Source organism: Vombatus ursinus, unplaced genomic scaffold (genome assembly GCF_900497805.2).
Source record: "Vombatus ursinus unplaced genomic scaffold, bare-nosed wombat genome assembly UNPS02014959.1, whole genome shotgun sequence".
Taxonomy (NCBI): domain Eukaryota; kingdom Metazoa; phylum Chordata; class Mammalia; order Diprotodontia; family Vombatidae; genus Vombatus; species Vombatus ursinus.
This window is the reverse complement of record NW_020954737.1, coordinates 7,251,362-7,272,971: the sequence shown is the minus strand read 5'-3', so window position 1 is coordinate 7,272,971 and position 21,610 is coordinate 7,251,362. Positions and strand designations below refer to the sequence as shown.

Genomic DNA, 21,610 nt, shown 5'->3' with positions numbered 1-21,610 from the left:
ATATTTAGAAGATGTTAATATTTATTTTAGTTACTAAACATTTTATCCTCACAGCAACCCTGTGAGGAAAGTAGAGAAGGTGGTATGATGTGGAAACTGGAGTAGAGAGAGGTAAGTCTGTAACGCATAGTAAGGGCTAGGCAGAGAAAAAAGAAGAAATGAGAACTGTCAAGAATTTGGATTTCTACATAAGAACTTTTCTCAGGCAATAGCTAAAGACTGCTTTTGGTTGCATTCAAGTTTTTACAGAAATATCCTAATAACAGTTTTAATGCATCAGGAAACAATCACATCATGAGAAAAGATGGGGAAAAGACAGAAAAAAAAAAGCGAGGAAAACCCACTGTGGATAAATGCTCACAAAAGAGCCCCCTGGGGGGAAAAAAGGGACATTTTGTCAACAGCCGGTAGTGCCATGAGCTATCCCCAAGAGGTATTAGCAAGACTGACAGAGGGTCTTAGTTTTAGGAAGTATAGAACAAGTGGGATATTCTGTCAACCTGAGGAGGGTGCCATTTTGTGTATGTGTCAGACCCAAGGAAAAGGCACAGGTACAGAAAATGCAGATTAGTACCTGTATGAGAGAAGACAGAGAACAATAGAAAGAATCCAGAGAGATAGGGAAGATGCTAATCTGTGTTGGAGGGTAGAACACTGGGAAACAGGGTAGAAAGGTAAGATGGAACAGCGAACCTTTGGAGTAGGGGTTTTTAACATTTCTTGTGTCATGGTCCTCTCTGGCGGGCCAGTGAAACCTAGGGATCCTTTCATAGAATTTTTCTAAATGTATAAAATTCATAGAATTATAAAAGGAAACCAATTATATTAAAATAAAGTTATCCAGACAGTTTTAAAAAACAAGATGTGAAGCTTTTCCCATTGAGGGTTGAACTTCTGAGGGTAAAGAAGCTGCCAGTAGGGAAGATTGTACTTGTCAGGAGAGAAAGACAGTGGAGAAGTAGTTGACAGCTCCTGGCCGAGAGGTGCTTAGGCACCTGCGAGCTGGCCTGACGTGAATGATCGAGGAGGTGTGGCATCTTCCTGTGGCTGGGATGTGATGGCTTCCTAAGGCCTGTCACCCTGGATGAACACCAGCTGCTTTTGAGGATTCATGGAAGGATCATCGATGTCACTGCTTTAGAAAGCATTTAAGGGATATAAAACCTGGAGCAAGACATTGGAGACTTATTGGACCATGTGATGTTTTTATCACTGCCAGTGACTGAAGAGAGGTGCTTCCGTAGAGAGAAGCATATTTGGGAAATGAATTGCTCATGACCACAATTAGAGTGTAGCTAAAATAGCTATGAATTCGAGGATTTGACCAGGAGGGCTTTAAACTGAACATGAGAGAGAGGAAAACAATAACAACAGCAATATGAATGTGTGGGTGTGGGTGTGGGTGTAAAAACAGAAGCCGTAGGGACCAGCAGGTAAGACATAGGAAAGAGGATACCACTTGAAAAGATTAGTAGTTCACAGAAGACAGTATATAAGAAAAGGGCAACCATACAAAAGCACATTCTTAGGTAATCTCTACACAAATGCTGAAACTATAAGTAATAAAATGAATTAGAAATCTTAATATGTTGAGGTAAATTTGACTTTCCAGATATCACTGAGAGTGGGTGGGTTTATGATTCCAGAAGCTGGAAGCATTAGATCAGAGTTCTTAACAAGGAGTCTGTGAATAAATTTCTGGGGAATCCTTTACTTTGGATGGGGGGAAAAATGACACCTTTATTTTTACTAGCTTCCAACTGAAATGTAGCATTTCTTCCAGTTATTTAGAAATGAAATTCAGAGAGGGGGTTTGTAGGCTTCCCCCAGCTGCCCAAAGAGTCCGTAACACTCAACAGGGTAAGAATCCCTGCACTAGAAGAATGGAACAGCTAGATAATACGAAAGATTCAAAACTGGTTGATCAGCCCCAAAGAACAGTGATGAATGTGTTGACGTCCACCTCGAGGGACGTATCTGTTGGAATGTCACAAGTGTCCTCCTCCGTGTGCTGTTCAAAGTTTGTTGTCGGTGGAGCATCCTTCTCAAATACAACTGAGAATTGGGAAGGGCAGTTAATCCACTGGGTGAATGCCAGGTGCTCCCGTGGTCATTACATTCGAGTGGTCACTCTTTGTTTCATGCTCCCAAAGTTTAAGGATTTTGTTATCTTTTGTTTAGTCAATCAACAAGTACTTATGAAGTGCCTACGATGTGCCACGCACTGTGCTAGTGCTAGGGATACAGAACAAAAGTGAAATAGCCCCTGCCCTCAACAAGCACGAACTCTGGCAGGAGACAGGACAACAGCTATATATATGACACAAAGAAGTGTCTATTAATAGTCAGTATTAATGTTAATCAATATTAATAATCAGTCATTTAAATTCTTTCCCAGAAAATATACTTTGTAAAAAAGAATTTATTAGGAAGTTTCTGTTTTATCAAAATGTATCAAAAAAAATTTTTTTTAATATATTTATTTATTTTTGGGAGGGGTGAGGCAATCAGGGTTAAATGACTTGCCAAGGTCACACAGCTAATAAGTGTTATGTGTCTGAGGTCAGATTTGAACTCAGGTCCTCCTGACTTAAGGGCCAGTGCTCTGTCCGCTACGCTACCTAGCTTCCCCTCAAAAAAATTTTTTAAACAAAATAGAATAATCTTGGCCGGCTCGAACTGTGACCTGAATCAATTAAGATTAAATTGAATAAGGATAAATGTAAAGTTCTGTGCTTGTATTAAAATAGACAAATTGTGCAGAACAAATGGAACAGGTGTGGCTAGACAACAGGTAATGAATGTCAGCACACTCTGCAAGGCTGTTAGTGGCCCAAAGGTTCAGAGGACACTAGTACAAAAGCCGACTGGATCTGAAGCTACATTAATAGAGGCCTAGTGACCAGAACTAGGAAGGGGATAACCCCCTTGTCCTTTGCCTCCTCACACTTCTGGGCATCTTGTGTGTTACTATGCATGCCACAAACCCTTTTTACAAAGTACGTTCTCTTGGGATAAAGTTAAATCATTGATGATTAATATTCTCTGTGTACTTATATTTGTACACATTTTCTTGTCTTCTATCAGAATGGGAACTTTTTGGCAGTTTGCACTTTTTGTTTTATATCCTCATCGATAAGGTCAGAGCTTGCCACTTAATCAGCAGTAAATGTTTGTTGATTGATTGAATAATCGGAGTGAGGATAGTGGGAGGGGGAGGACCAAGATGAAACAAGCCAGGACTGGATTGGTTTTGAAAGAGCCTGGGAAACAGAAGACTTGGGGGTTACCGTGATAACCATCTTCAAGTATTTGAGGATTTGCTTTGTGAAAGCTGATTTATACTTGTTCTGCCAGGTCCCTAGTAGGGGAAACTAGCAGCAGTGGGTAGAAGCTGCAGAAAGGAAGCATGATGTGAGGGAAAACTTCCTAACACTAAGAGCGGTGCAGAAGTGGAGGAAATACCTCTTTAAGAAAAGGGTTCCTGTACCTGGAAGGCTTAAAGCAGAAGCTGAATGACCTTTGGTGGGGGAGGTTACAGGGTAGGCCTCTATTCAGGTCGAGCTGGGATGGGTGACGTTGGAGGTCCTTTCCAGTTCTGAGGTTCTGTGGGATAGGGGATTCTTCTGTAAATCTAAAATCGACTCATGTGGGACATAAACTCTCTCTATTAAAAGGAAATCATCAACTTTATAAAGTGTTCAGTTATGGTCAGAAATTATTTTGTGAATTGGGTGCAGCATAGGCGGAGACGAGAATTGCTGCTTAACTCTTTCCTTTGGAAATAGAAGTTACAAACTTATATCCCTGGGATTAGTAGTAATTATTTAACCTTTTTTTAGAGATACATTTTATTTACATCTTTTGTTTTAACATCACCTACATTTGCTAATGTAGTCTTCTCTCCCTACCTCCCAAAGATCCATCCTTTATAACAGAGAATAAAAAATAGAGGAAAAAGCAGGTCAACAAAACTAACCAACACATTGAAGAAATCTGACATTATCTGTAGTGTACCACATATTCCCCCACCTCTGCAAAAAAGTTGGGGAGTTGATTAGAGAGATTTTAGGCCTCCCTCTGCTTTTCTCCGTAGGCTGATGCTTGAATGAATTAAAATAACTTGAGTATCTTAGGAAGTGAGATTCAGTTTAAATTGCTGATCCCTAAGCATAGTTGTGTGGGGTGTCTTTAGTCCCCAGAATGCTCCCACCAGATAACTTGGAAGCCCCCATCCTATCCAAACAACATCAGCGCCTTAGATGTTGTCATACCCAGGTCTCCCATGAAGGTGCTTCTTTCCTTGGCTCCCAGTTGCAGTGTTCAAAATTCTAGTGACTAATAACTTCCTCTGCATAGTAATTTTATATACAGAAGAATCAGTCACTCATCTAGTCTCTAGGCAAAATAAATCTACTTCCTTTACTTTTCTCAGCCTTTTATTTTCCAGTCTCTTACCACGTTTTGGGGACCAAAAATTGAACTTAGAACTTAAAAGGAAGTTAACCAGTGTTAACTAACATAGAAGGTGACCTTAATGTTTCTTATGTAGCTAAATAATGATTAACTTTAAAAAGAGTATTGTTCCAAGACTATCCAGTCAAAGAACAATCAGGAAGCATAATTTCTGTGTTCTGATATAGGTGACTGTTCCCTATTAATAGCTATTCTGAAGTCCCAATTTGAATTTGGTGCACAGTGTTTTTATGCTTGGTGCATTCCTTTCAGGATTCTCTTAAGAATTGGTTTTGATTTGAAAGGACTTTAGTCAAAAGTAATGGTGGAGATACTTTAGTTTCTAACAAATTGAACCAAAGTTCTTTTTTTTTTTTATTAAAACATACATTTTGACTTACTTCAGAACCTTTCAAAAACTTCGGTGCTGAAAAATATGGACCTCATTCAGTATGTCTAATCCAGAAATCTGCATTTGTCATGGAAAAGTGTGAAAAGAAGCTCAGTTATCCTGACTGGGGGAGTGGATGTTATCAGGTAAACTGCATGATCATTGTCAGTGTCATTTTTGAATAAAACAGAAGTCCTTTCCTTCTCTTTTTTTGTATGTAGGGTTGTTTGGCTGCCTGTTTTTCTTTGTTGGTTTTTTGTTTCTCTTTTTGTTTTTGTTTTTTTATTTAAGACTCATCTCTGTTTCCATGAGAGAGTGTTTTTCTTTCCTTTGGGTATGACTTGCATTCAGTGTTTTTTAAAGTTTTAAAAAAATCTTGTATGGCAGCGTGGCCCTGGTGGATAAAGGAACAGACTTGAAGTCAGGGAGGTTTACATTCAAGCCTTGCTTCTGTTCCATAGGGGCTACGTGACCATGGATAAGTCACTTAACCTCTTAGTGCCTCCGGTACCATTCTAAGACTAGTTACTGATGAGGGGTTGACCTTTATCAATGCATTTTGCATACTGAGAGTTCCTCCATAGTGATGGGGAAAAAGCTCAGTGTTAGAGTCAATCAGTATACATTATTGGTAAATAAAATTCTTTTCTCTTTAAAATTGGAAATGCAAAGACTGAACCATTTCATTCCTTATTTCTATATGTAAATATAGAAGACTGAGTCACCATATCAAGAATTAATTGAAATAATGATCATCCATCAGACATCTGCTGATTTAAAAACACCTTTAAAAAAAATGCAAGGTTGGTGGGATAGGACTGAATGGTGGACTTCTCTGAACCTTATTTATAACAACTCACATTGGTATAGGATCTTGCAGTTTACAAGTAGCTCTTTTTTCACAAAACCCTCTGAAGCAGGGTAATGCGGGCAGTTTCTGGTTTAGCTACATTAGTTATGTGCTGTGGTCACAAGGCTAGTAATTGCTGGAGCTGGGATAAGAGCCCAGGTTCCCTTACTCCCAAGTCCAGAGGCCTTTCCACTGCAGTCACAATGCTAGCTTTAGAGAGCTGGAACCATTCTCCATTTCTGCAGAGTAGGATTTTGTAGGGTACCCTGGCAACCTGACCACCATTTATGATATCATTGCTGGAAAATGCATTCTGAGTTCCAAACAAATGAGCTTCTAAAACACAATTGTTTTATAAGTTGGGGATTTCCAGTAACAGCATAAGAAATTTCTGTGGTAGGGCAGCTAGGTGGCAGAGTGGATAGAGCGCTGGCCTTGAAGTCAGGAGGCCCTGAGTTCAAATCCAGCCCCAGACTCTTACTAGCTGTGTCACCCTGGGCAAGTCACTTAACCCTGTTTGCTTCAAAAAAAAGTGAAAGTACTAAGGGGCAGTTAGGTGCTACAGCAAATAGAGCAGCAGCTCTGGAGTCAGGAGGAGCTGAGTTCAAATCCGACCTCAGACACTTGACACTGTGTGACTGTTAGCAAGTCACTTAACCCTGATTGCCTCACAGAAAAAAAAAAAGAAAAGAAATTTCTGTGATTTAAAAACATGATGGGGCAGCTAGGTGGTGCGGTGGTTAGAGCTCTTGCCTTGGAGTCAGGAAGACCTGAGTTCAAATCCAGCTTCAGACACTTGACACTAACTGTGTCACCCTGGGCAAGTCACTTAACCCCAATTGCCTCACCATAAAGAAAACAAACAAACAAATGAAACATGATAAGAAAAAGCAGGCTAGACTAACTGGAGACGAAATAGGTAATAAAGTGATTTTTCTAAACTCTCAGTGATAAGTTTGGAGGTATCTGTAAAAAAAAAAAAATAACTACTAGCTATATTAAAGACTGAAATATTTTTTCAGGAATTTTTATTTTTTTCAGTTGGACTTTGTAAGGAAATTGAGGCTGAAAGACTTAAGTAACCCCTCACCATAGTCACACAGTAAGTGTCCAAGGCAGGATCTGAACTCTGGTCTTTCTGACTCTAAATCCATTACTCTGTCAGCTAAGCTTCCTAGCTACCTACTTTGAAAAGCTCTGCCATAGAATAAGGACCTTTCAAATACATCTATCAATAAACTCTTTTGTATCATGTTGGTTCATGGAACACAGTGTCTGGCACATAGGAGGTATTTAATAAATGCTCATTGATTTGTCAGAGCAAATTGTGTTCCCTAGTAGTGATATGTTAAAAAATTTCTATTTATATTCATAGGCTGTCTTACTTTTCCAGAATGTTACTCAGCTAGGATTTTTTTCTCCCCTTTGTTTTAAGGTTTCTTGTTCTCCCCAAGGCTTGAAAGTTTGGGTCCAGAACACCACATACTTGTGCAGCCGGGCCGGTCAGGTCCTCCCTGTAAGCATTCAGATAAACGGCTGGGTACATGATGGGGACCTTCTCTGCCCACCATGTTGGGACTTCTGTGAACTCTGCCCTCCAGAAACAGATCCTCCAATTTCTAATTTCACGAGGGCTTTACCACTGGGTAAGTGAGTGTCCATCAAATACTTAAAATCCAATTCTTGAGGACTCTTAATAGATGGAAAATCTGTGTGACCCTGGGCAAGTCATTGCCACACACACACACACACACACACACACACACAAAGGAAAAGAATAGATGGAAAACCTTTTTGCCAGATTCTTGTTCCTTTATTCTGTTGAAAATTTTTATGTCTTTTCATCTGTCTTTAAAATTAACAAACTGCATGGAACATAAGACTCTACAGTGAAGCAGTTTTTTAAAAGACATCTACTGTAGTACTGTGTTATGGCTGGTTAAGGTGAGGAAAAGTGGGAAATACATTCTCACAGCAAAAGAGACCCAGAAAAATAAGATGCACCCACATAGATTGACATTCTTGGAGCACCTTATGTGTATTGTAGGTAGGTTTTAAGATGTTATAACTTAAAACTTAAATCCTTATTGTAAATCTGAACTATAAATGAGGATATAACTTTTTGATACCTGCCCCACAGGTGTGATCAAATTGAGGAGTAGATTCAGACCAGAGTTCAGGGATTTCCCACCCTAACTTAATATTCTGATTTGACTTTCTGTTCTCCTCCTTTGAAGTCCTAGGTAGCTGAAGTTTTTCTTCCCTAGGCTTAGGCTTTCAATAGGAAAGAGGGGCAGAGTTTGGGAATGCAGTCTTCTGAATTTGCATCCAGTGGTTTGTTTTTTTTTTTTTTTTAAACCCAGTGCTTTTTCGCTTCAAGCAGGCTAGAGTAATTGGAGAAAAAAAAATTGTTCATACTCGGAAACAAAATCCATTTTGCACCCAGTAGCTTGATTAATTCTGCAAGTATTGATTAAGTGCCTCCTACTGTCTGAGGGCACCAGGATACTGAATGGATGGGGAAACAGTTTCTGCTGTTAAGAAGCCTCCCTTTTGCTGAGAATGAAGGTGGCAGAGACACATTGTGCAGACCTAAGTCAATACAAGATGATTTGAAGAGGAGAAATGACTAATAAATGAGGGGATCAGGAAGTGCTGCTCATAGGAAGGCGGCCCCTGCGTTGATGTGTCCAAGAGGGGAAGGTGAGGAAGAGTTCGTCCCGGCAGAGGCGTGGAGGGGAGAGGGGAGTGCCCACTTCAGAGAAGGGCAGGTGGCCTCAGGGCTTGGCTCGAACACGAAGCATATCAAAGACCAGGATGTGAAATCATCTGTAAAGGCTCCGAAGGCCCTGCCGAGGCAGTAGGGAGCAACGGAGCAGGACTGGTGTGGTCAGGCTTGTGCCTGGGCATCTGGAGAATAAACTTGAAGAGGAGAAAGACTGGAAGGAGGGAGACTAGTTGGGAAGCTGTTGCAGTGGTACAGATAAGTGAAGAGGGCCCGATATAGGCTGGGGGCCTAGAGAATGGGCAGAAAACAGCCACAGGAAGGGTGGTACGGGTAGAATCGCTGAGGCTGATCAGCTGATTCTCTTCCCAAATAATCTTCCTACAGCACAGGGCTGACCACAGCCTTTGCTCTCTTAGAAACGTTCATTGTCTGCCTTTGTCAAACTCTGGGATAAGATACAAACCCTTCAGCTTGGCGTTTAAGGAAGACCAGGTTCTTCTAGGGCCTATCTATTTGAGAAATGTTTTCAAATAATGAGAATTAGTGTTGATTTGTCACCCTGACTCAGTGAATAAAGAAATGAAAGGCATTTATTAAAGTCAATAAACATTTATCAAGCACCTACTATGTCTCAGGTACCATGCTAAGTTATAGGGATGCAAAGAAAGGCAAAAAGACTATCCCTTCCCTCATGGAACTCACAGTCCAAGGGGAAAGACAATAATAAAATAACTATATACAAATGAGCTGTATACATGATAGATTGGAAATAATCTACAGGGAAGGCACTAAAATTAAGGGAGATTGGGAAAGGTAGAATCGGGACTCGAGGGAAGCCAAAATACAGAAATAAGGAGGAAGAGCAGTCGAGGCATGGTGGGGGACAGCCTCTGAAAATGCTTGGAGTCAGGAGATGGAGGGTCTTGTTTGAGAAGAAGCAAGAAGACCGGTGTCACTGGATTGCTGAGTACATGGTGGGGTGTGAGCTCTAACAAATCTAGAGAGGGAGAGGGCAGGCTCTGAAGGGCTTTGAATGCCAAACATGGTTTTATATCAGATCCTGGAAGTGACAGGGAGCTGCTGGAGTTTATTGAGTATGGGGTGATATGGTCAGACTTGTGCTTTAGGAAGATCACTCCGATAGCTGAGTCTGCTCAGCTGGACTGGAGTGGGGAGAGGCTTGAGGCAGGCAGACCCACCAACAGGTTATTGCAACAGTCCAGACATGAGGTGATGAGGAGCTGTACTGTGTCGGAGGAGAGAAGGGGGTGTATGCAAAAGAGGTTATGCAGGTGAAATTGACAGGCTTTGCCAACAGATCGGATACGGGCAATGAGAGAGAGTGAGGCGTTGAGGATGATCCCTAGGTAACTAGCCTGAGGGACTGGGAAGATGGTGATGCCCTCGACAGTGAGAGGGAAGGTAGGAGGGTTGGAGAACGGTTAGCACTGACTATGTGCAAAGCGCTGGGCTAAATATGGGGGTTACAAAGAGAAAGGGAGGGGGTCCCTGCTGCTGAGGAGCTCATACCCTAAAAGGGGGACAGGTTTCAGCTGCCAGTCAGTTGGAAAAGCCAGTGGTGCTTCGTGCATAGTTGCAAAGCAGATGGTAGTGTGCCTTTTTCAATGTCATTTCCAATGATAAAGTTGCCTCCATTTCTGACACAGAACCATGCTTCAGGCACTGAAAAGAAGCCCATCTAGCCCTGGGTGCAGGCAGTGTTTAAACATGTTGATGGTGCCCAGAGCCTATTCAGTTTTTTATCCTCCATTTTTATTCTTGTTTCCTCCTAACCCAGAGTAATTAATATAACCCCTTTCAGAGAACTATGTACTCCATATCTACCCTTGTGATGTTCAAGATATTTCATTTTTAAAATTGAGTGTTTTCTTATAAACAGTGAAAATTGATACAACTGATTACACTCAAATTACTTAATTTCAGTGCATGAAATATCAAAGCAATTCAAGTCTTCATTAATTTTTGTTAAAATTCTATCTCTTTTAATTCTTTTAAGTTCCATGAATATTTATTAATTCTTACTTTTGCTATTATGTGGTCATAGTTAGCCTATGTTCCATTGTTTTGGTTTTACTTTTTTTCCCTTTGTATTATTTCATAAAGATCTCTCCATGTTCCTTTGTGTTCCTCATAATTGATGTTAGGACTGGTTTTGCCTTAAATATATAAATTAATTCGAGGAGCATTGACATTTTTACTCTGTTAGTCAGAGTCATGCTTTAACAAGTTCGTTCCATTATTTAGATCTTCCTTTAATTAGTTATGATTTTATAGTTCTCATACTGAGCCTATAAATTCTTAAGTAGGTCAATTTCCAAATATGATTCTTTTAAGATTATACTTTCTTAATCTTTACTTATATTTACTAGTAAATAAAGATGCAAATGATTTTTGTGCCCTGATCTTATGTCCAGTGATTTTGCTAAACACATATGTTGACTCTGTTAATTGTGTCTTCGAAAGTTATTTATTCCTTTTGAATTCCCTTTGGGTTTTGAAGGTTTTTAGGCCTAAGACACCCTCTGGGAGGCTAGCTTTTATCAGTGAGCACATTTTTGTGGATTGGTTGACATCTGGTTGTCAGACTGACATTTTATAATGGTATACAGAATACATAGATACATGTGGGTGACTAGTCTATCCAAAGGATAAAGATAGGAGGTGAAAAATCAATTTCCCTTCACACTTTTCCTGAAGCATGACTCTGGGGTACTAACTTGATCAGATCTTTTTTTAATGCTGTATTGTTTTTAAGTGGTTGTACAAATATCTGCATTACGTCAGTGTGATCATACAACATGACTCCCTTGTTTTGAATTTTAGATCTCTGCTCCTGCTCCTCCAGCCTGGTTGTTACGCTCTGGCTGCTGCTGGCTAACCTGTTTCCTCTCTTGGCTGGATTCCTTCTGTGTGTTTTGCATTAGTGGTCAAAAGATGAATCCCAGAGAATCTCTTTCACGTTGTTGTTCCTCTTGGCCAGAGCACACAACTTAGACAGGGGCCAACCTGCGAAAAAGGCCGAAGACGCAGTTATGACTTAAGCTTGGAAACTGCTGATCACAGCCAGACCTTGAAGCCATCTCTGCACACCCAGAGCTTTGATCAGCCAAGCTTTGAGAAGAAGAGGGATGTTATCAGTTGCCAAGGCCATTCGTGTTTTAGGACCAGTGATCATCCTTGATGGTTTTCTTGAATTCCTTTGAAATGGCCTTGGGGTGACCAATGAATCATCAGACTCATTATATACCTCAGTGTTTGCTGTCGGAAATCACGGACAAGTTCAGCTGCCAGCACCACAGCTGATTGACTGCCCATCAGCAGGTCGTTGCAGAATCCTAAATTCTATTGAATCCTGTAGAGTTTTTCAAAATTGTGAACTCTCATTTGACTTATGGGTCTTTGGAGTTTCATGCTGTTCATGGGACCCTCCTGTACATCATTGTACTGGAAGTTAGTTCAATGGCATTGCTTTATTTAAGCAATTTCATTCTGTAACTTAATCACACCTACCTTTTTCAAATAGTAGCTGAACTGCACTGTGTTTATCTAGTACTCCTGATGATAGGTTCTGTTTGGGGTTTTTTTGACAGACTTTTCCCAGCAGTATCTTTTCTTATTAACCTTTGGAATCTAATATTCAATCACAGCCCATTTGTGTTCTCAATTAGGTCATAGTTTAATGACTTCTAGGGGAAAAAAAATTTGTGAAAGAGTAAGCACTACTAAGACACTAAGACAGCTACTCGTTATGATGAGCCCTGAGAACATGACCACAGAAGGGAAGGGAAGACCCAGAGGTTTTTCAGGCAGGAACGTTGATATCTCTAGTCCTAACAATAACAGAAAGTTCTCATTGTGGCCCAGGCCAGCCAGGGTTAAAGAAGCCTTTTCACAGGGGTAGGGAAAGGAGTTACTGCCTGAGAATTACATGGCTGGCCCCAAGTGACCTTGGACGGGAAGACAAAGCAAGCCAAGCACAGCATGCACAGTGTTTTGGGTTGTCTGACAGGTATTAAGCATCCCTCCCCAGCATCACAGCTCCAAGGCTTTTTGCCTGAGAACGCAGACGTGGGGAGGCTCCTTTAGCATTTTTTCAAGGTCTCACCCCTGAGCTTCAGAATCTCCCGTCCCATCAGGAGGGGACAGTTTCTGCTTTGTAGCACCAAGTCTGGGTCCTGGCACAATCCAGTTCACTTCAGGACCTGTTGATTATGTGCAAGGTGGTCTTGGTAGACATTGGAAATAGAGAGGCAAACACAAAACAGCCCTTGTTCTCTCCAGAGAGTGCATGCATCCTACCTGCTGGTTGGAAAGAGAGAGAATATGACCAAGTATTAATAATACAATACAAACCACGGGTGTATGAGAGCAAAGAAGGAATCCAGTCATGCTAATTTACAATAGCTTTGACAGTCTACATCAATAAGTCTTAGCTGGGCAGTGCATGTCCTTAATTTGTATATTAAAGCCAAGAAATAAGTGACACCCAGTCTGAAGAAAGAGTATTTTGGGGGGGGGGGCAATTGGGGTTAAGTGACTTGCCCAGGGTCACACAGCTAGTAAGTGTCAAGTGTATGGTCTGAGTCAGATTTGAACTCAGGGCCTCCTGACTTCAGGGCTGGTGCTCTATCCACTGCGCCACCTCGCTGCCCCCAAGAGTATTTTTTTTAAACATCTCTATTGAAGGAAAGCCAATTTGTGTACCATGTTGGGGGTGGGGAGCAGCATAGACTCCAGACCCTTTGCCATAAAGTTTCCCTTCCCAGAATGGCTGGGGTGCTGGCCCCTCAGTCCTTGCTGCTATCAGGAAGATCCCAGTCTCTGGTGCTGAATTTCCCAGCAGCCTTGACCCAGGTGTGGAATGAAAATTAACCCCTTCTTGCCAGGAACACACTATATTCTGTTCTTGTTGGGAGTCTCTAATGTAGACAACACTGAGCTAAGCAGAACAGTACGAGGGTAGTGTTTAGGAAGCAGCACACAAGCTTAGTTTTTAAGTCTACCCGATATGCACATGCACTTCAGGGAGGTCAGGACATAAGGAAAGCTTACTGTTAGCTATTTTTAAAGAGAAATTAATGACTAAGAATTGACCTGAAGTCAATTATCTATAGTGATTCAGGAATCACTTGAACTGGACAACACAATTTCGCCAAAATTTTGTAGTTAAAAATATATTAGATTCACAAGGGTAGGTATTGTTATCTTCTGACTGTTGTACAGTAATCGACTTTGGGAGCATTGTTTCAGAGCATGGTGCTTTTATACTTGAAAGATATCTTGATTTATTTTTCTTAATATAATTATATTTGCACTAACTACTTTCTTGATGATATAGCTGACATTTTTACTTCTGTGTATATTTATTACATTTGCAGTCTGGTAACACAGTGTTGTGTCTGCACAAATACGAACCTTGATAAGCTTGGGGTTGAATGTCTTGACTTCCATAAGTAATGAGCTGTATTGGTGTCTTCCTTCCTGTCAGATGATGGCTTGAAAAGTAGTTATCACTTACTTTGCATTGTGTTCTGCTAGTGGTGGAAGATGCGTCACCTGTATTTAGAGGACTAAACCAACCCTCTATAGTTTTACCAGGGAGGTTTGAAGAAGCATTTCTTGATCTGCTGGAGTGTAGCAATGGAATAAAGAATGGTTTTAATAAGCTGATATTTCAGTTCAGATTTTGTGAAAATGTTTTCCTTTGGGGTCTAGAAATTCTGAAAGCTAGAAAATTGTAAATGGCTCAGCTCCTATGGAAAACACATAACCCATGGCAGGTTATTTCATATTAGAAAAGACAAAACCAAGTTATTATGGAAATAGCAGGTAGGATGAGAAGGCTGCTGCCATAATGAAAAGGAGATGGGGACAGGGGAGAAAAGTGGAGAGCAGCAAACAATAAATTGAACTGCTTTCTGACTCAGGAAGGGAAATGTCCTTGTAAAACTGACTACCTCTGTTTTCCATGCAGTTGTCGATTCGTTTCACTCGTGTTAAAGTATAAAGTAAAAAATGTCTCAGGTTTTAAAGAACAGAATTCATAGGAAATAAAAGCCATTTCAGCAAACAGACTTGAGTTGACTGTTTTGGAGAAACAAACAGGTATGGAAAGAATCTGACGCTGAAAGGGACTGTAAGGGTCATGCAGTCCAACCCCCTTCCCAGTACAGGAACCCCGCTATAACATCCCTTTCAGGTGGTTACCCCTCTGCAGCTTGAATATTTCCAGTGACAGGGAATTCACTACCTCAGAATACAACCCATTCCATTTTTTGGATAGATTTTAGATAGAAAATTTTAACATGATTCCCTCTGCTGCGCACACAGAATTGTCCCTTTGTCCTCCCCTCCCCCCACCTTTTTTTTGTTTTAGTTACCACTATGAACCTTCATTCTCAACTGGGCTTCTTTGTTTAAAGTTACAACAAAGGAATTTCTGATCCTTCTTAAAATAGTTTTAGAGAGAAACAAAATAAGGTTTACCAGGATACTTCACAATTAGAATCTTCAATATTAACCTTATAATCATTGAGGGGAAAAAAATTTAGCTGGTCACATGACCTTGAACAAATCATTTATTCTTTTTATAATGCAGTTTCCTCATGTACCTTACAACTTTGAAGTGTCCACAGAACAGGAATGGTTCTGTGTCCCATTCTGGAATATACCTTACTTGCATGCTATGTTTGATAAAGCATGCTGTTGGTTTTACAGCGCTGTCCTGTCAATCATGCTGTTCTTAGAAATGGAATGGGAAGAAGGAAGATTATTAGCAGCTGAGCAGGAATAGTGTGCTTCCTGCACTGGTCCTGCAGGCCCCATTGCTTGAAATGCACTAGCCTCTAGTGCCAAGACCTTTCTGACAATGCAGAAAAATGTCAGCGTTTTAATGAAGATCGTTCTACAGACCAAGGATTGTTTTGAAGAGGGAACAAACTTACCTTCAACAAGATTGTTTACTTTTTTGGCATAAATTACATTTGGGGTAAATTTGTGTTTGCGTTTTTTTAACAAGATTGAGAGCTCACTTTTTATTTATGGGGAACTGTAAATTTAAGATATTCTTGGGTGAAGTATATCTGTAACATTGACATAATAAAAACAAATTAGAAAGTTACTTGCATCTTGTATTTCCTAAGCAGCATCATTTGTTTTAAAATCTGAATAAGGAATACAAATGCAAGCAGTGCATTTGGAGGAAGAACAGGTAGATCATTTACTATTCTGGACCACAATTCAGCATTTTTATTTTAAGTCTGAAGGCCCAGTTCTCCAGCCCACAGCACAAAGAATTTTGTATAGAACTATATAGAATTTCAGCGGGTAAGCCACCCTCAAACGAGCAGGAAAGGGAGTGAGCTGAAGGAAGAAGGAGTGGAGTAATACTGGCTAAAACTATTCCAGGCCCATTTCATGACCCAATTGGGTATGATAGCAGACAGTCTCTCAGGAACCAGCAGCAGAACCAGGTCTCTGACACTTTAGCATACGGTATGGGAACGTTATCATGGAACCACTCTTTGTGGTGTAAGCACCATAGGCACTGGCTCTGGGGACAGATTTTTTTCCCTCATAGCAGGAATAAAAAGAAGGAAAGGGGATCTAGGACACTTCTCTGTTTCTCTTAAGGCAACTCTTCCTCATCATAGAGGGGAGAATGGAACCAGAAGTACTTGGTGTGCACTTTACAAGGACATTTTTCTGCCTTTAATAGGAAAGTCGGTGTGGTTGGTGAAATTTACAGAAATTAAAAATGCCCTTTGATCCAAATGTCTGACTATGGCCTCTGGTGTTTCATTTAAATTTTTTGGTGTTAATATCAAAATAACAAAAATAGTTGATAACACAATTTAAGGGATGTAGTGGTTGTTTGGCAACAATACAGCAAAGGTAAGAGTAAAGATATTGTTATGTTGTTGTATAGGTGTGTTCACACTGCCCTTTGATGTTTAGACTATATGACTTAAATTGTCCGTTCTTGTGTAATTATTTGATTTTCCTGTCAATAAAATTTAAGGTAGGTGTCTGGTGTTCTAAGAAGAAAAAAAATGTATTGGGGAGGCAATATGTTGCTGAAATCCTGTATATTGTGGAATCACTTGGATTATAAGCACTTTCTTTTTTTTTCTCTTGCCAGGGTAGGCAGAATTTCACAGCTATGGAAAGCAATGTGATGACATCCTCTTTTAAAGGTGAGCATATAGGGCTTTGCTTTGTATATGTGTAATATTTAAACTGGTTCTAAGACACTGGTGTTCTAATAATGGACTATTATGTTCAGACATTCTCAGCGGAAACTTAATTACCTTGGAATATCACCATCATATCTGATAAAACGAACCTTCTCATCTCTAGCAATTCTGTTGAAATGAAATTACTTCTTTGAGCCAGACATCCTTGCTGCTGTCCTAAACCAATGGACCAGCATCTTAAAGGCTTAGGTCTTTAATGTTCAAAGACTAATTTGTAGGCCATTGAGTAAAATGCGTATCCAAGTGGTCTCATCCAGGAGTCATAAATATCTTCCATTTTGCTCTGTATTTACACAGATCTTTATGGTTTACCTGTAGATATTTGTATAACTTTGAAAATACTAATTGACTGTTCAGTGCCATCATGGAAGAATGGCTCTTTCATTTAATGACTTTGGACAAGTCACTTCACTTCTCAGCCTCAATTTCTTCATCTTTAAAATAAGGTTGGGCTTAATGAATTTTAAGGGCCGTACTAACCTCAAATCTAAGATCCTATGATTTTCCTTTGTAGAGTGGACAACATATATCAATAAAAATACTAACCATTGCAGGTTCATTGTAGTTTCTGCACAAACCAGAATGCAGAAGAGCAGAAAAAAGATATGAAAAATTTAATAAGCTCCTCCAGACTAAGTCAACATTTATTTACCTTGCAGGGAAAGAGAGAGGAAAATACAGTTTGACAATCAAAAAAAATCAAAGAACTCAAAAGCATGTAGACTATTGAGAAGACTCACACTTCCCTACCATGAGTACTTTTTATAGAAAGAGAGTAACAGGGTATTGGAAATGATGACCATTGAACATCAGAAAAATTAAAATTAACTATCTTAAACAGAAAAAAAAAATGGTGACCACCGTCAGTCATTTAAGATTAGCTGTCTATGTTCCGTCAGTTCTTTTCATTACAAAAAAGTTCAAAATCAATACTAAAGGAGAAGATAATGCATGTTATCTTCAACTCTAACCTGATCTGTTTGAAAATCTAAAATATCCATTTTTGTAATTAGTGAGGGAATCTGGTTTCTCCCTCTTCTATCCCCCGACCTTTGTCATCTGTGTAGGTAAAGGGCAAATACAGAGGTAAGAAAGTAATTATATACAAATGTAGTAATAAAGATCCTATTACCCATTTATACTGTTTAGAAAGATTTTTCCCTGATCCATTAAGGCCATTGACTAGGAAAAGATTGGTTACACCCCTGAAAGCCTTTAGAAAGTTAAGCCTGTTTGCTACATTGCATAAGAAAAGCAGTGACAGATTCAGCAAACAGAGTTTACCTATGCTATGTGGAAAGAACAATGGGTCATGACTCAGACTTCCAGGTCTCTTACCTACCCATAGGCTTAAAGAATACTCAGAGCTAGCAATGTCATCTTTGAGAACCAAGAAAAAGCTACACTTAGACTAAACATGTAGAGCAGGGGTCCCAAAAGATGCAGAATAGAAGATTGAAAGCTGATTCAGGAAAAAAAAAGGTTAAGCCTGTCAAACCCTGGAGAAAGTTTGAAATAAAGGATTCAAAGCATGGAACAGTCCTGTGGAGGAGGATGGGTTCTTCATCCCCACCATTTGCTCCCCCATCTTGAGTCAGGGATACTTGCCCAACAGGAGATACCATATCTACGAAGGGGAAGACAGAGAGTTGAGGGCAGGAAGGAGCTTCAAGGACTGTAGCCTCTGGCATTCGAGAAGAAAGAGAACTATAGATTTAAGAGAGAACTGTCCCTGATGGTGAAAACTGAGCTGTGTAGAACAGTAGTCCCAGTTACCCAGCAGAGATTCTACACCTAGTGAAAAGTGTAAGGACATGAGGGTCTTACAGTACTATAGGCATGAATTATCTTGATCACATAAGTTCCTTACATTTGTGCCCCACTACCCACTACTTTATCCACAGATGCTATGTATTTGTGAGAAATGGTACCCCATATTTATAGGGAGAATGTTTTATAGCTACGTTTATTCTTATGCCATTTTAGTAAATGCCTTTGCTTTGAGCTAATTGTGTCTACTGACTATTAAAGATAAGCTCAGTAGTACGGGTTTATGGGCTGTAGTTTCAAGAGCATGGACTACAAGAAACCCTAGAAACCTATGAGACCCCCATTGGAGGTCTAAACTCTAAACCAGTGACTGCCAATTGAGAAGGTGCAATGCCTTTATAAATGAGAAGTGGACAACATTGAAGACGAGCATTGTTATTCAGAGAAATTTAATTAAAGCAAAAACAGTTTTCACAAATAAGCTGAGTCTAGAACTGACTGAAGAAACAAACTTTTTTATTTGCCAAGTACAGTCTTTTTAAAAATAATATTTTATTTTTTCCAATTATATGTAAAAGCAATTTTTAACATTCATTTTTAAATTTTGAGTTCCAAATTTTCTTCCTCCTTCCTTCCCGTCCCTGCTCCCTAGGAAGGCAGGCAATTTTATAGAGATCATACATGTGCAATCCTGCAAAACATTTCCATATTAGTCATGTTGTGAAAAAAAACCCAGCAAAAACAAAAAGTGGAAGATAGTATGCTTCAATTTGTATTAAAACTCCATCAGTTCTTTCTCTAGAAGTGGAGAGCGTTTTTCATCATAAGTCGTTTAGAATTGTCTTGGATCAGACAATCCCAAAGGACTCTTGGTGAAAAATCCCATCCACCTCCAGAGAAAGAACTGATGGAGTCTGAATACCAAAGTATCCAAAACATACTTTTTTTCCCTTCCTCCCTCCTTCCCTTCCTTCCTTATTTCCTTTCTTTTTTTCTTTCCTTCCTTCCTTCTTTCAGTTCATGTAAGTCTTTCCAGATTTTTCTGAAAGCATCCTGCTTATAGCAGAATCATTTCTTATAGCACAACAGTATTCCATTACAATCATATACCACAACTTGTTCAGCCATTCCTCAACTAATAGGCATCCCCTCAGTTTCCAGTTCTTTGCCGACACAAAAAGAGCTGCTATAAATATTTTTGTATAAAAAAGGTTCTTTTCCTTTTGTTTGTAAATCTCTATGAGATACAGACCTAGTAGTGTTATTACTGCATCAAAGAGTCTGCACAGTTTATAGCCCTATATACTATTAAACATATTTTCACATTAGTCATGTTGTAAGGAAGAATTAGAACCAATAGGAGGAACCACAAGAAAGAGGAAACAAAACAAAACAGAAAAAAAAAAGAGCAAATAGTCTGCTTCAGTCTGCATTCAAACTCCATAGTTCTTTCTTTGGATGTGGATAGCATTTTCCATCATGAGATCTTTGGAGATGTCTTAGATCCTTGCATTGCTGAGAAGAGCTAAGTCTATCAATGTTAGTCATCTTACAATGTGGCTGTTACTGTGTACAACTTTCTCCTGGTTCTGTTCACTTCACTCAGCATCAGTCCATACAAGTCTTTCCAGGTTTCTCTGAAGTCTGCCTGCTCATCATTTCTTATAGCACAATAGTATTCCATTACATTCATATACCACAACTTGTTCAGCCATTCCCCAATTGATGGGCATCCTCTCAATTTCCAATTCTTTGCCACCACAAAAAGAGCTGCTACAGGGGCAGCTAGCAGCTAGATGGAACAGTGAATATAGTACTGGCCCTGAAGTGAGGAGGACCTGAGTTCAAATCCAGCCTCAGACCAAACACTCGACACTAATTGCTGTGACCCTGGGCAAGTCAATTAACCCCAATTGCCCCCCCCAAAAAAAATCTCATCTCAAAACCATCTCAATACAGTCTTCATAGCCAAATGTAACACCACTTTGAAGTAGAAGCTCATTGGCAAAACATTATGGAGGACAGTGAAAGATTATGAATATATTATTATTTATGAAATATACTATTTCATATATTATCATTGTTATTAATATATTATTAATTATGAAATCTCACAAAACAACAAAAGTCAGTTGAGGAGACCTGCACAGAGCTTGGTGTAAGAACTAGCTAAATCCCAAGACTATTTAGGGGAAACTAGAAGGACAACATGGGGCAGTTAGGTGGCGCAGTGGAGAGAATGCCTGGCCTGATATTGGGAAGACTCATCTTCCCGAGTTCAAATCCGGCCTCACGCACTTTCTAGCTGTGTGACAAGTCACTTAAATCTGTTTGCCTCAGTTTCCTTATCTGTAAAATGAGCTGGAGAAGGACATGGCACACCACTCCAGTATCTTTGCCAAGAAAATCCCCAATGGGGTCATGAAGTGTAAGACACAGAAGGACAACGAAGACATATGAAATGGAACAAAGCTCCTGACGCTTCGATGATTATTGATTCTCGTGAACAACAGTAGTAGAAGTCAAGTGAACTTCAACAAGTTCACTTGAATTTGATACTACCCAACTATTCTTATTCTTTCTATATTAATTTCTCTAAAGGAAAAAAAAATCACTTCTATCAGCATCCAACACAGTGCTTTGAACTTACTAGGTGCTTAACGTTGGTTGAATTTATTGAATGAATTGGCTTATTAGATGTTTATCTTTAACCAGTCTTAAGATAACTACAAAACAGGAAGCATTGTGATACAGTCTTAGATCTGAAGTCTCCATCTTCTTTATTTTTGCATCATAGTATTTGCCAGTATTTTGCTTTATTTTTTTTTAACCATTTAATTTAGGTAGCTCTAATGGTAGGTTGGAAGAAAATCTGAGGTCATATAAGTATCTTAATTAGTTGTAGCTTTTCCTTCTATACTATTTAAAGAATCAACCAATGTAATAGGTCTTTTTAAATTCTATAAAATAATTTCATATAGTTATGCACTAACAAGTCATAGATTGAAGATGCGTTTGTTCTAGGTAATATGGTGATGGGCATGGAGTCAGGAACCCAAGTTCACATCTGATCTCAGACTGTTTCTAGCTGGGTAACCCCAAGGCAAGTCACTTAACCTCTATTTGTCTGTTTCCCCATC

General features: G+C 39.6%; 1 protein-coding gene across 1 annotated transcript in view; it reads left to right on the top strand.

Moving 5' to 3' along the window:
• The window catches only part of LMLN (leishmanolysin like peptidase), a 59,673-nt gene extending 46,671 nt beyond the window's left edge, over positions 1-13,002 (top strand). Inside the window, exons 15-17 of the mRNA XM_027845172.1 lie at positions 4,862-4,992; positions 7,132-7,342; positions 11,269-13,002. Coding sequence (XP_027700973.1) covers positions 4,862-4,992; positions 7,132-7,342; positions 11,269-11,369 — 443 coding nt within the window. The 3' untranslated portion in view covers positions 11,370-13,002. The remainder of the gene's footprint in view (positions 1-4,861; positions 4,993-7,131; positions 7,343-11,268) is intronic.
• The last annotated feature ends 8,608 nt before the right edge of the window (positions 13,003-21,610 follow it).